Raw genomic sequence first — 15,604 nt, 5'->3', positions numbered from 1 at the left:
ACAGTGGAAACGGCTAGCGATCAGATGACGTTGACTTGGGGGGAAAGTGATGGTTTGCTTTTGCATCAGGCATGGGAGATTTGTATCGATTTCAAATGATCTTTGTTTATTAAGACACGATTAACTAACTGAACACACATCTGGAATACGAACGCCAGTTCGAAAACAATGAACGACTACCAAAATGTTACATGGCGTGGAATGGTTTCCCTTGCACAGACACTTTGTAGAAAGTTCGGAAATACACCCATGTGGAGACAAAAATTAGTAAATTCTTTCTTATAAGAAGGGAAAAATATAATTCTCTCTCATGCCTTGAAGATACACCTGAGAAGCATGCTTCTCCACTAAGTATAGACAGCTATTACAAGCACCGGCGACAGTGAAGGAAAAAATACGGCCTAGCGGGGAATTGAGAACCATTAATATGTTTGTTGAATCTAAAGTCATTAGGAGACATAAGAACGATCTCAAAATTCTCATTTATTTGGCTGAACCAAGTAAGCAAAAACGAAAGTGACGAAAACGCGACCAGTCATGGCCTAAACTCGGTCCTACCAAAACACCAGAAGATCTTCCACAGCCACTTCGGTGCTCTTACTGCAGCAACCAAATTCCAGGTCAGCAATCGTGTCTCACCTTCCGTCATTACCTCGCGCTCACTCGTCACTGCTTCGGAATCACTCGTGTAATTCAGGCCATTCCGTTGACCTTAGGAGTGGGGAAAAGCAAAATGCCTCAAGTTTGAAAGTGACCAATCATGCTCTCTCCCTCATCTCGAAATTTTTCCATCCTCGCCTGAAACTGTGGCTTATTCCGCCCGCTGCTGCCCACAGTTATCTCACGTCTGCTATTCTCGAATTCAAAGGGAGGGGGCAAAATCTCCTTAGATTTTAAAATGTCCAATCATCCTCTGGCTTACAGCTCTGTGTTCCTTACTCTCTCTCACCCACTGGCCACATTCGTCACTTCCAACATGGTGTTCAATAGCAGGTAGAGAGGAAAGACGTATGGTGGATTGGAAACACCCCAGTCATGGAAGGTGAGACGCACAGCAATCGGTAGTAATCCCATTAGTTTTTTATTATTCTAGCCTATCTAGATTTCGGCTCTAAACAGCCGTCTTCAGTGCATGCAAGTTACAATCTAATCAAGTCGCGGCTGTACATGTTACCATACGATCTTACTGGTTTATGCACTCCAGTCAGGGGTTGTTTAATGCTACGAGTTTTTCTGTCCCTTTTCCGTCCTGCACTTCCCTCTCATGGCCAAAACTGACACTGCCTATCGAGTGGTAGTGAAAAGCTTTCGTTAAAATTTAAACACGTCCCAACTAACAATACCCTCACCCAACTACAGTCGCACGTGGTGTAAGGAATAAAGGAACTTAAATGATATAAAACTGGCCAGGTGCGAGTAGGACTAGCGTACTAAGGGTTCCGTACAGACTTAATTATGTGTATAGGCAATTCATCTACTCCGGGAACAGATAGTGGAAAGATAAACAAAGACAAAATACGGTACTGCAAGTATACCCAAAACTGGCTTGACATTAATGGAAGAGTGATTCACATAACAGGCACAACAGTAACATACTCCACAATACAGAAGAAAACCCACATCATGAACATTGTTACGAAGCAAATATCGTGACCTCCTGCAGTAGTAGCATACTACAAAAACTACTTAAAATTAAGAAGGAAAATTATTAAAATTAAGAAGGAAAGTTATTAAAAATGAAGCCACGTGCACATAATGTCAGAAATCAGTAATTCCGAAATCAAACTTAAGGTTATGGAGTTTAATGAAACGACAGACCGGACAACCAGCCAAAGAAAAGGATAATGTCGCTATTGAACTGAATGGAAGGGCTATAAATGATGTGTATCAGGTAGTAAATGTATTTGATAATGATATCTCAAGTTTAGTAGCAAGTACGAAGACAAATAGATCAAAGGAAAAATCACAGCAGTGTGCCGAAAAGGCAGCTCTCATAAATTCAGTCATACTGAAATTAAGAAAATTCTCAAACTGAAATATGTCGTCGTCAAACCCCTCCATAAGAAAGGTGATAGAAGTGATGTCAATAATTAGCGACCTGTTTCACTGCCTACATCATTTTCCAAAATTTTTGAGAAAGTAACGTCCTCTAGAATAGTATCTCACCTGAACAACAGTAGTATCCTCAACAAATCACAGTTTCGATTTCAGAAGAGTTGCCCCACTGACAATGCTTTTTACATGTGCACTCGCCGAATTTCACAAGCATTAAATAATAAAATAGCAGCGGTTGGCATTTTCTGCGACATATCTGACAAACTACGTAAGATGATTGCGCTGGGTTTTATATTACACGTAACGCCTTCAAATACCACGCTCCAGATGTTAATAACCTCTCACTCGTTATGCGCCAACTGTTAGTCCTACAGAAAAAATTAACGTGAACGTTTTGTAGCAAATTTAATGTAGTTAAATTTTGTATTTGGATACGTTTTCGCTAGAGGCCTTAGTTTTCGACTTATTCAAGAAAAACGAACACGTCACCTTCAAACGTGATTTTCTTGAGTAATTCGAAAACCTGGGCCCACAGGAAAAATGTATCCGAGGAAAATAATTTAACTACATTAAATTTACTACATAAAGGTCCCGTTCATTTTCTCTACACGACCAATATCTTCTGCACACCAAGCGAAAAAATATGAAAATCTCGCGTGTGGTTTTTGGAGACGTTGAGAGTTACACAATACCCGGTCGAAGGGGCAGCTGAAACATCCTGTATAAAACATGCAAAATGTAAAATATTGTGGCAGTAGAGTGTAGTGTACTGAAATTCACATGTCTGTCTGCAGAAAAACTAATGGAAATAACGAAGGAGCAAAAAAACGCGAGACATAAAAAAATAAAATTAATATTAAACATGAGATCTGTTTATAATCTCGTTAAACACATATTCAAACAAAACCAAAATTGTTACAGTGACCAATGAAGATGCTTTAAATTATGGGAAGCGTGTCTGGTCCAAATAATACACTCCTGGAAATGGAAAAAAGAACACATTGACACCGGTGTGTCAGACCCACCATACTTGCTCCGGACACTGCGAGAGGGCTGTACAAGCAATGATCACACGCACGGCACAGCGGTCACACCAGGAACCGCGGTGTTGGCCGTCGAATGGCGCTAGCTGCGCAGCATTTGTGCACCGCCGCCGTCAGTGTCAGCCAGTTTGCCGTGGCATACGGAGCTCCATCGCAGTCTTTAACACTGGTAGCATGCCGCGACAGCGTGGACGTGAACCGTATGTGCAGTTGACGGACTTTGAGCGAGGGCGTATAGTGGGCATGCGGGAGGCCGGGTGGACGTACCGCCGAATTGCTCAACACGTGGGGCGTGAGGTCTCCACAGTACATCGATGTTGTCGCCAGTGGTCGGCGGAAGGTGCACGTGCCCGTCGACCTGGGACCGGACCGCAGCGACGCACGGATGCACGCCAAGACCGTAGGATCCTACGCAGTGCTGTAGGGGACCGCACCGCCACTTCCCAGCAAATTAGGGACACTGTTGCTCCTGGGGTATCGGCGAGGACCATTCGCAACCGTCTCCATGAAGCTGGGCTACGGTCCCGCACACCGTTAGGCCGTCTTCCGCTCACGCCCCAACATCGTGCAGCCCGCCTCCAGTGGTGTCGCGACAGGCGTGAATGGAGGGACGAATGGAGACGTGTCGTCTTCAGCGATGAGAGTCGCTTCTGCCTTGGTACCAATGATGGTCGTATGCGTGTTTGGCGCCGTGCAGGTGAGCGCCACAATCAGGACTGCATACGACCGAGGCACACAGGGCCAACACCCGGCATCATGGTGTGGGGAGCGATCTCCTACACAGGTCGTACACCACTGGTGATCGTCGAGGGGACACTGAATAGTGCACGGTACATCCAAACCGTCATCGAACCCATCGTTCTACCATTCCTAGACCGGCAAGGGAACTTGCTGTTCCAACAGGACAATGCACGTCCGCATGTATCCCGTGCCACCCAACGTGCTCTAGAAGGTGTAAGTCAACTACCCTGGCCAGCAAGATCTCCGGATCTGTCCCCCATTGAGCATGTTTGGGACTGGATGAAGCGTCGTCTCACGCGGTCTGCACGTCCAGCACGAACGCTGGTCCAACTGAGGCGCCAGGTGGAAATGGCATGGCAAGCCGTTCCACAGGACTACATCCAGCATCTCTACGATCGTCTCCATGGGAGAATAGCAGCCTGCATTGCTGCGAAAGGTGGATATACACTGTACTAGTGCCGACATTGTGCATGCTCTGTTGTCTGTGTCTATGTGCCTTTGGTTCTGTCAGTGTGATCATGTGATGTATCCGACCCCAGGAATGTGTCAATAAAGTTTCCCCTTCCTGGGACAATGAATTCACGGTGTTCTTATTTCAATTTCCAGGAGTGTACTTTTTACAGTCGAAAAACAAGGAATAACTCCCATATTTAATTCTTCATGCTTTCTCAGCGATCTGTTGATATCTTGGATATTCGGTAATCCAGCCGGATGTTCGCGTCGTTCTCGAACGAAATTTCAACAGCGTGCCTCGCTGTCTCCTTCAGGTACTACCTGAGACTGGTCCTTGGGCGCCTGCTGTGACTTCTACTAGGGTTCTTGCCTAGTTGATACGTAGGTTAAGCAACTGGTCCTTGGGTTTTTTTGATCCCAAGTGTACCCGCCTTCGGCGGTCTCTACTTGTTTTTGTGTGTTTCAGGATACGGTAAGTTTTTCATAACTTTATTTTTAAAAACATTCAGAAGAAACTGGGCTCTCTCTTTTGGGGTCCTTTGTTCTTCTGGGGTTTTGTCCTTTCTTGTTAACTTAGAAATTTTAATTTTTTCTTATGTTCTTGCTTAGGAAATTTCAGCGCCTGACTTCCTGAAGTTCTTGTTGTAGTTGATGGTCTTGATATTGAGGTTAATTGTCTATTTGATTTATTTTATTTTTAAGTTAGCCTGGTACTATTGATTTTGGTACTTTATACCTGTGCCACGGTTGTGGTGCTATTATTCCAACGGTTCTAAGTTCAGGGGTAGAATCTCGGCGTATGTCTCTTTTTCGGAAAATATTTTGTGCATGATCTTGGATTTTTTCTCTTATTGTCTTTTCCTGTAATTCTGCATGCATTTCAGCTACCCTCGTCCATCGAGGTACTGCAAGAGACCACGTGAGGCATGTATTTTGAAGAATTTGTAACTGTTTAATGTTGGTTTGACATGTAGTACCCAATGCTGCCGCTCCGTATAGTATTGCTGGCTGAATGGTCGACTTGTATAATTGTAGTTTGGTTTTCGTGTTCAACTCTTTACTTTTGAAGAACGGAATGAGCATATTCATCAATTTTAGAGCAGTTCTTTTTCTTTCTATTGTGTTCTCTTTGAATGTTGGTGATTTTTCCAAATGTATACCCAAATATTTTGTCTTTGAGCTCCAAGGTATGGGTTGCTCTGCGACTTGTAATTGAGTTGTTAATCTTGGTAGTCTCTTCTTTGTAAAAAATACTGCAGCTGTTTTTGTAGCATTAAAAGTGATTTTGTTCTGTTTTGCCCAGTCTTCCATTATATCAATTTGTCTTTGTGCTCTTGTTGTAATGACTTCGATGTTTCTTCCGGATGTGAGGAAGGCCGTATCATCCGCATATAAGCTTAGAGTTACATGTTGTAGAGTCGGTATGTCGTTGATATAAAGATTAAATAATATTGGCGATGGTCCTTGGGTCGATCGAGTCCAGTATTTATGCCTGGAAGCAGCTGGGTGATCCCTAATCGGTCCGCGCCGAGTCGAGTGTTCCGTCTGTGGTCCGCGCCCGCCAGACTCGTCTTCATTGGAGTCCATTGAAGCCGAGTCTGGTGGGCGCGGACCACAGACGGAACACTCGACTCGACGCGCACCGATTAGGGAACGCCCAGCTCCTTCCAGGCATAAATACTGGACTCGATCGACCCAAGGACCAATCTCAGGTAGCACCTGAAGAAGACAGCGAGGCACGCTGTCGAAATATCGTGCGAGAACGACGCCAACATCCGGCTGGATTCCCGAATATCCGAGATGTCAACTCCTATATTACTTTCAAAAGCCACATTTACATGTAAATGTGCCTCTCAGCGTGTTGGTGGCGGCACACGCTGTCGGTGGCTACATGAGGTCTGTTTGCAGGTGGGAGTTCGCAGACGCGGAGATGCTGGACGACGAGACACGCTACATGTCGTCGAGCGGCGCGCTCGTGCTGGTGCGCGCTCGCCCGTCGCACTCCGGCCGCTACTCCTGCCTGGCGCGCAACGCGGCCGGCGCCGCGCGCCTCGACGCCACGGTGGAGGTGGTGGCGCCGCTCTCTGTCCGCGTCACGCCGCAACTCCTGCTTGCCGGACTCAACAAGTAACTCACTACCACTAACGCTTTCTGTACTAATCCCTTCGCTGCTGAATGCCCGAAAAAGCGAGCGGAAGTGTTCGATACCATTTCGCCTACTCACGACCAATCAGTTTCCAGTATTCACATTCATTGGCTTCGCCGAATCACAACCGAATTATAATGCGGCAAAGTAACCTAGACTTCGGACTAAGCTACAGATCAGTATGACACCATATCTATGAATTTGTATTCACTTTCATTGGCTTCGCTAAGCCATCTATGACGTTACAATTCGGGACAAAGCCGATATCCGGTATCGGTTGGTTTAGATGCCCCCAGACAGCTGTGCCTGCCATACTGGCCGTGATGAGCTATGCTTTGCAGTGCGTGCTGCACTGACTTACTGTTATAGTACGCTCTTATAATATACTTATTCCCACTAATTAATTTTTTAAAATAAAGTAAATATCAAGTAGGCCTATTCTTTATTCTTCACATTCCTCAAAGTAGATAACTTTACAAAGAATTAAATTTGAGAAAATGTATTATATGATTCAAAATTAATAGCAGCACACAGGTCGACATCACATTGTTTACAGCAGTAACGAGAATCTTCTCGTGTATTTATCCTACCTGCATATGATGAACCTTGCAAATCGGTTTTGTTTTAGGGAAGATCCAACAGCGCTTAGAAAGTGCCTCTGCGAAGACGCAATGGATTTCCCTCGACAGGAGAGCTTCTCTAAAGTTTGGAGGGTAGGAGACGAGGTACTGGCAGAAGTAAAGCTGTCAGGAGGGGTCGTGAGTCGTGCTTGGGTAGCTCAGTTGGTAGAGCACTTGCCCGCGAAAGGCAAAGGTCCAGAGTTCGAGTCTCGGTCCGGCACACAGCTTTAATCTGCCAGGAAGTTTCATATCAGCGCACACTCCGCTCCAGAGTGAAAATCTTATTCTATAATGTATTTGTCCAATGAATACCCGTTTATCATCTGCATTTCTTCTTGGTTCAAAAATGGCTCTGAGCACTATGGGACTTAACATCTGTGGTCATCAGTCCCCTAGAACTTAGAACTAATTAAACCTAACTAACCTAAGGACATCACACACATCCATGCCCGAGGCAGGATTCGAACCTGCGACCATAGCAGTCGCGCGGTTCCGGACTGAGCGCCTAGAACCGCTAGACCACCGCGGCCGGCTTTCTTCTTGGTGTAGCAGTTTTAATGGCCAGTAGTGTATACAGGGTGTTACAAAAAGGTACGGCCAAACTTTCAGGAAACATTCCTCACACACAAATAAAGAAAAGATGTTATGTGGACATGTGTCCGGAAACGCTTAATTTCCATGTTAGAGCTCATTTTAGTTTCGTCAGTATGTACTGTACTGCCTCGATTCACCACCAGTTGGTCAAATTGAAAGAAGGTATTGTTGACTTCGGTGTTTGTGTTGACATGCGAATCATTGCTCTACAGTACTAGCATCAAGCACATCAGTACGTAGCATCAACAGGTTAGTGTTCATCACGAACGTGGTTTTGCAGTCAGTGGCAATGCTTACAAATGCGGAGTTGGCAGATGCACATTTGATGTATGGATTAGCACGGGGCAATAGCCGTGGCGCGGTACGTTTGTATCGAGACAGATTTCCAGAACGAAGGTGTCCCGACAGGAAGACGTTCGAAGCAATTGATCGGCGTCTTAGGTAGCACGGAACATTCCAGTCTATGACTCGCTACTGGGGAAGACCTAGAACGACGAGGACACCTGCAATGGACGAGGAAATTCTTCGCGCATTTGACGATAACCCTAATGTCAGCGTCAGAGAAGTTGCTGCTGTACAAGGTAACGTTGACCGCGTCACTGTATGGAGAGTGCTACGGGAGAACCAGTTGTTTCCGTACGATGTACAGCGTGTGCAGGCACTATCAGCAGCTGATTGGCCTCCACGGGTACACTTCTACGAATGGTTCATCCAAAAATGTGCCACTCCTCATTTCAGTGCAAATGTTCTCTTTACGTATGAGGCTTCATTTCAACGTGATCAAATTGTAAATTTTCACAATCAACATGTGTGGGCTGACGAGAATCCGCAAGCAATTGTGCAATCACGTCATCAACACAGATTTTCCGTGAACATTTGGGCAGGCATTGCTGGTGATGTCTTGATTGGGCCCTATGTTCTTCCACCTACGTTCAATGGAGCACGTTATCATGATTTCATACAGGATACTCTACCTGTGCTGCTAGAACATGTGCCTTTTCAAGTACGACACAACATGTGGTTCATGCACGATGGAGCTCCTGCACATTTCAGTCTAAGTGTTCGTACGCTTCTCAACAACAGATTCGGTGACCGATGAATTCGTAGAGGCGGACCAATTCCATGGCCTCCACGCTCTCCTGACCTCGACCCTCTTGACTTTCATTTATGGGGGCATTTGAAAGCTCTTGACTACGCAACCCCGGTACCAAATGTAGAGACTCTTCGTGCTCGTGTTGTGGACGGCTGTGATACAATACGCCATTCTCTAGGGCTGCATCAGCGCATCAGGGATTCCATGCGACGGAGGGTGGATGCATGTATCCTCGCTAACGGAGGACATTTTGAACATTTCCTGTAACAAAGTGTTTGAAGTCACGCTGGTACTTTCTGTTGCTGTGTGTTTCCATTCCATGATTAATGTGATTTGAAGAGAAGTAATAAAATGAGCTCTAACATGGAAAGTAAGCGTTTACGGACACATGTCCACATAACATGTTTTATTTCTTTGTGTGTGAGGAATGTTTCCTGAAAATTTGGCCGTACCTTTTTGTAACACCCTGTATATACAAGCATAACAAGGTATATATACAAAACTTCAAATCGCTCTGAGTACTATGGGACTTAACATCTGAGGTCATCAGTCCCCTATAACTTAGAACTAATTAAGCCCAACTAACCTAAGTACATCACACACATCTATGTCCGAGGCAGGATTCGAACCTGGGACCGTAGTGGTCGCGCTGTTCCAGACTGAAGCGCCTAGAACCGCTCGTCCACTGCAGCCGGCTTACAAAACTTCATGTGTTTTTTTTTTCAAATTTGTAGATACTATCTTAAAGACTCAAATTTATAAGAGTACAAATAGTAAAGAGCATTTTTCCTGTTTAATAGAAAGAAAATGAAAGCCCACTGATGATGCTGAAACTTCAGCGAAACATGTCTTGCATGTAGAAGGAAAGAGAAAATTGTGTAATGCTCAAGTGAGACCCTCTCCAAAACCAAATCTATTTGTAAGCAAACGTGGACAAGAGAGCTTCAGCCTCAATATGATGATTGTCTTTCTTGTAATCTTGTTCATTACTAAGATAGTGTTAGAAGACCCATGGATTGTCACCCATGGAGAGTGAAACAAGACGTCAGGACGACAGTAGATCTGTTTAATTAACTTTTTTATTCTGGCGCTCGGCCGTAGTACATCAGGAATAGCTTGGTGGAGGAGTCCAGTTGCCTCTCATGCGAAACAGCAGACGTCCGGCATTGCTGACAGTCAAAGAGCGGGGCAGAGCCTAGCGTCACCGGAATGCCATTGTCAGCGACGTCTCCGGATGCAACCGTGATGACAGCGCGGCTGGCGATACCGCGGAGGTTGCCGCGAGCTCCCTCTAGTGAGCGGCCGCTTCTCTGCCCCGGCGGCGACACCTTCATCACTCAGGGCAGACTGCCCTGTCCAGTGGTCGAACAGCAGACCTCATACTGCATTACAGGATGTCGCTCTAAGCGTCACAGACTCGCGGCGTCGGCTGTGATATTGAGACGAGAATATTTTAGCACACGAATGGTTGAGTACTTATACGCTCCAGACTATGTTCGTTTAGGCCTTAAGGCACACACACTAAACAATTCCGTGGTGGCAAGTGAGGGAAGGCTTCTAGCCTTCCGGTAGCGTATTGCAGGAACGGCTGTTACTATACCGTTTCCAACTGGCTCTGCTTCACAACACCTGTCAGGCTTATTTTGCTTCGCAATTCATAACACTCTTGCCTGCCTGCGTCTGGCTCTGTTGCAGTTCACTTCCGCTCTGGCATACACTTGATACGCTAAATTGCCCTCCTTTTTATCAAGACCCGGTCCCTTGGGTCGAGCAAACTAGATTACCCTTTACCCTAGAGTTCCAAGCGACTGGCCCTTCTGGTCCTGTTTCGCCTCTTAACGATTATTCTAAGAATTGTTTTGCTTAACCCTATCACTTAATCTTACACATTTCTATGAGGCCCTTTGCCCTGCTCCAAGACTCAAATACCATGGGACTTATTTCATTACTAGGCTTCTTGCATAATAACCATTAATCCTCTGTTCCAAACTTACAAGCTAAATTGAATTAATTACCCTTAATACTACCCGCTCGTGCGTTCATCTTCCTTCTGGTGCTTTTGTGCTCGGGATATCCAATCCACTGGAATCTGAACGATGGCTGGTTCTGAATTCTGTCTTGTGTTTCGTCTTCTATGCCCATCCTTTATTACCATATGCAGACAGGCTGTAATTTTCCCTTGGTAGCATTTCTGTAACTTGGCTTCCTCCATTTCTACATTCCTTCCCCTGTCTTTTGCGATTAATAATAGTCGCTGTGTTTTTGCTCTTACAATTTTCGTCAATACGCATGAACTATGTAGCACTCGTAACGTGCTCGCTTCCCTGATACTGGTCTAGAAACGGTAAACTTTTGCTCCATTAGTCTCACAGATTCTGTGGCTATCTTGAAACAAAAAACGTAAGTTCTTGTGTTCAGGTTTTAAAACCAACCCCAGCTCCGGCGGTAGTTCCTTCCGTACTTTTTCAGACCCTCTAAATACTGCTCTGGCGACAACAAGTTTACCCCTGACTGATCTCTTACAGCCTGCTGAATAGTCTCCTGTAGTTCTGTACTTTTCCTCGTGATCCCAAACACTAGTTTCTATGGGGTGCAACCATTTTGTCATTACTACTTCCCTATAAGACTCTTACTTCGGTTTGTAGTTCCCTGATGCCGGCCGGAGTGGCTGAACGTTTCTAGGTGCTACAGTCTGGAACCGCGCGACCGTTACGGTCGCAGGTTCGAATCCTGCCTCGGGCGTGGTTGTGTGTGATGTCCTTAGGTTAGTTAGGTTTAAGTAGTTCTAAGTTCTAGGGGACTGATGACATCAGCAGTTAAGGCCCATAGTGCTCAGAGCCATTTGAGCCATTTTTTTGAGTTCCCTGATGTTCTGATTAACTGCCTCTTCTGTAGATCTGGCATATCGCATTACTTCTCCAGTCAGTAGTCGCAATAGTCGTGTGTTAATCAATACGTCCTTCTCTAAACTTGCATGCAGCGTAGTGTACCAGTCACTAGTGCTTTGTTCCCTTTTGCCCATTACTTAACCTATTCTAGGCAGTTGTTCACCCTTCGAATGTCTGCCTCATCAGCAGCGACAAATATTGTTTTCATAAACCGACCTCCAGCGTCGATCCAACTCCACTTTATTCGCGTATGTGGTATAATCCCCATTACCTGGGTCATCTCACTCCTTAATTTATCGTACTCCTCTTGTACTCTCTTACATACCCCGGCAGTTCCTTTGAGTATCCCATGTCTTTCCGTTCCCTGACAGAATTTTCCGAATGCTTGTTCCAATCTACTCAACTCTTTACGCGTTTCCCATGCTTTGAATACCACCTGTATCATCCAGCGACGACTCGTGATCACTACGTCTTCCTGCTTGTTGTTGTTGTTGTTGTTGTGGTCTTCAGTCCTGAGACTGGTTTGATGCAGCTCTCCATGCTACTCTATCCTGTGCAAGTTTCTTCATCTCCCAGTACCTATTGCAACCTACTTCCTTCTGAATCTGCTTAGTGTATTCATCTCTTGGTCTCCCTCTATGATTTTTACACTCCACGCTGCCCTCCAATACTAAATTGGTGAGCCCTTGATGCCTCAAAACATGTCCTACCAACCGATCCCTTCTTCTAGTCAAGTTGTGCCACAAACTTCTCTTCTCCCCAATCCTATTCAATACCTCCTCATTAGTTACGTGATCTACCCACCTAATCTTCAACATTCTTCTGTAGCACCACATTTCGAAAGCTTCTATTCTCTTCTTGTCCAAACTATTTATTGTCCATGTTTCACTTCCATACATGGCTACACTCCATACAAATACTTTCAGAAACGACTTCCTGACACTTAAATCTATACTCGGTGTTAACAAATTTCTCTTCTTCAGAAACGCTTTCCTTGCCATTGCCAGTCTACATTTTATATCCTCTCTACATCGACCATCATCAGTTATTTTGCTCCCCAAATAGTAAAACTCCTTTACTACTTTAAGTGTCTCATTTCCTAATCTAATTCCCTCAGCATCACCCGACTTAATTCGACTACATTCCATTATCCTTGTTTTGCTTTTGTTGATGTTCATCTTATATCTTCCTTTCAAGACACTGTCCATTCCATTGAACTGCTCTTCCAAGTCCTTTGCTATCTCTGACAGAAATACAATGTCATCGGCGACCCTCAAAGTTTTTATTTTTTCTCCCTGGATTTTAATACCTACTCCAAATTTTTCTTTTGTTTCCTTTACTGCTTGCTCAATATACAGATTGAATAACATCGGGGAGAGGCTACAACCCTGTCTCACTCCCTTCCCAACCACTGCTTCCCTTCCATGCCCCTCGACTCTTATAACTGCCATCTGCTTTCTGTGCAAGTTGTAAATAGCCTTTAGCTCCCTGTATTTTACCCCTGTCACCTTTAGAATTTGAAAGAGAGTATTCCAGTCAACATTGTGAAAAGATTTCTCCAAGTCTAGAAATGCTAGAAACGTAGGTTTGCCTTTCCTTAATCGAGCTTCTAAGATAAGTCGTAAGGTCAGTATTGACTCACGTGTTCCAACATTTCTACGGAATCCAAACTGCTCTTCCCCGAGGTCGGCTTCTACCAGTTTTTCCATTCGTCTGTAAATAATTCGTGTTAGTATTTTTCAACTGTGACTTATTAAACCGATAGTTCGGTAATTTTCACATCTGTCAACACCTGCTTTCTTTGGGATTGGAATTATTATATTCTTCTTGAAGTCGGAGGGTATTTCGCCTGTCTCGTACATCTTGCTCACCAGATGGAAGAGTTTTGTCAGGACTGGCTCTCCCGGGGCCTTGTTTCGACTCAGGTCTTTCACTGCTCTGTCAAACTCTTCACGCAGTATCGTATCTCCCATTTCATCTTCATCTACATCCTCTTCCATTTCCATAATATTGTCCTCAAGTACATTGCCCTTGTATAGACCCTCTATACACTCCTTCCACCTTTCTGCGTTCCCCTCTTTGCTTAGAACTGGGTTTCCATCTGAGCTCTTGATATTCATACAAGTGGCTTTCTTTTCTCCAAAGGTCTCTTTAATTTTCTTGTAGGCTGTATCTATCTTACCCCTAGTGAGATAAGCCTCTACATCCTTACATTTGTCCTCTAGCCATGCCTGCTTAGCCATTTTGCACTTCCTGTCGATCTCATTTTTGAGACGTTTGTATTCCTTTTTGCCTGCTTCATTTACTGCATTTTTATATTTTCTCCTTTCATCAATTAAATTCAATATTTCTTCTGTTGCCCAAGGATTTCTACTAGCCCTCGTCTTTTTACCTACTTGATCCTCTGCTGCCTTCACTACTTCATCCCTCAGAGCTACCCATTCGTCTTCTACTGTATTTCCCTCCCCCATTCCTGTCAATTGTTCCCTTATGCTCTCCCTGAAACTCTATACAACCTCTGGTTTAGTCAGTTTATCCAGGTCCCATCTCCTTAAATTCCCACCTTTTTGCAATTTCTTCAGTTTTAGTCTACAGTTCATAACCAATAGATTGTGGTCAGAGTCCACATCTGCCCCTGGAAATGTTCTACAATTTAAAACCTGGTTCCTAAATCTCTGTCTTACCATTATATAATCTATCTGTTACCTTTTAGTATCTCCAGGATTCTTCCATGTATACAACCTTCTTTTATGATTCTTGAACCAAGTGTTAGCTACGATTAAGTTATGCTCTGTGCAAAATTCTAACAGACGACTTCCTCTTTCATTTCTTAGCCCCAATCCATATTCACCTACTATGTTTCCTCCTCTCACTTTTCCTACTGTCGAATTCCAGTCACCCATGACTATTAAATTTTCGTCTCCCTTCACTACCTGAATAATTTCTTTTATCTCATCATACATTTCTTCAATTTCTTCGTCATCTGCAGAGCTAGTTGGCATATAAACTAGTACTACTGTAGTAGGCATGGGCTTCGTGTCTATCTTGGCCACTATATGGCTCTGAGCACTATGGGACTCAACTGCTGTGGTCATAAGTCCCCTAGAACTTAGAACTACTTAAACCTAACTAACCTAAGGACAGCACACAACACCCAGCCATCACGAGGCAGAGAAAATCCCTGACCCCGCCGGGAATCGAACCCGGGAACCCGGGCGTGGGAAGCGAGAACGCTACCGCACGACCACGAGATGCGGGCTTGGCCACTATAATACGTTCACTATGCTGTTTGTAGTAGCTTACCCGCACTCCTATTTTTTTATTCATTATTAAACCTTCCTGCTTGGAGAACAGAATTCCTCCTTCCAGGCGCTGGTTCCGTAACGCATCCACCCCGACGAAGATCGGTAGTCCCGCTATGAACTACATCATCTCCTCTTCTCTGCACCTCACTCACGGGCAGGAATACCTATTACTTTCCACCCCCTTAAATACACTGCTACTCCGCTGCTGCTTGTACTAATTACAGTAAATTTAAACCTAACCTTAAAAAAATGTTAAACGACTATCTCCTAGGCCTGAATCCAAACGGGTTCCTCGTTACCGTTTCATTTAAAGCCTCTTGTTTATCTTCCAATAGCTTTCTCCCCACTCTCCCTTTCCTGTCCGTATCTCCTATCCCTGAAATAACTTCCGGACTCCCCTGAAAAAGTGTCAACCGCAGTATACGCACAGTTGTCGTTCTCGTTGGCAACTGAATTTTGACATTTACTGGCGACGTAGGCTCTACCACTTGGTATGACCCCTGATACTTTGCAAGAAACTTCTTTGTCTTTTCCTTCGGCATATACGAAGTTGATAGCATCACTCCCTCATCAACACTATGCTGTGGCACTCTTGCCGTATGGCCCATTGCTTCTTACGATTTCTCTAGTGCCCGTGTAATTGCTCTCTGTACTGTATTTCAAATT

At 44.6% G+C, this 15,604-nt stretch overlaps 1 protein-coding gene across 1 annotated transcript in view; it reads left to right on the top strand.

Annotated features, from left to right (window-relative positions):
• The window catches only part of LOC126249332 (Down syndrome cell adhesion molecule-like protein Dscam2), a 562,422-nt gene that overhangs the window by 98,793 nt on the left and 448,025 nt on the right, over nt 1–15,604 (top strand). Inside the window, exon 3 of the mRNA XM_049950988.1 lies at nt 6,201–6,419. Coding sequence (XP_049806945.1) covers nt 6,201–6,419 — 219 coding nt within the window. The remainder of the gene's footprint in view (nt 1–6,200; nt 6,420–15,604) is intronic.

This window comes from Schistocerca nitens, chromosome 3 (assembly GCF_023898315.1).
Source record: "Schistocerca nitens isolate TAMUIC-IGC-003100 chromosome 3, iqSchNite1.1, whole genome shotgun sequence".
NCBI classification, from domain to species: Eukaryota; Metazoa; Arthropoda; class Insecta; order Orthoptera; family Acrididae; genus Schistocerca; species Schistocerca nitens.
This window is presented reverse-complemented; position numbering and strand designations above follow the sequence as displayed.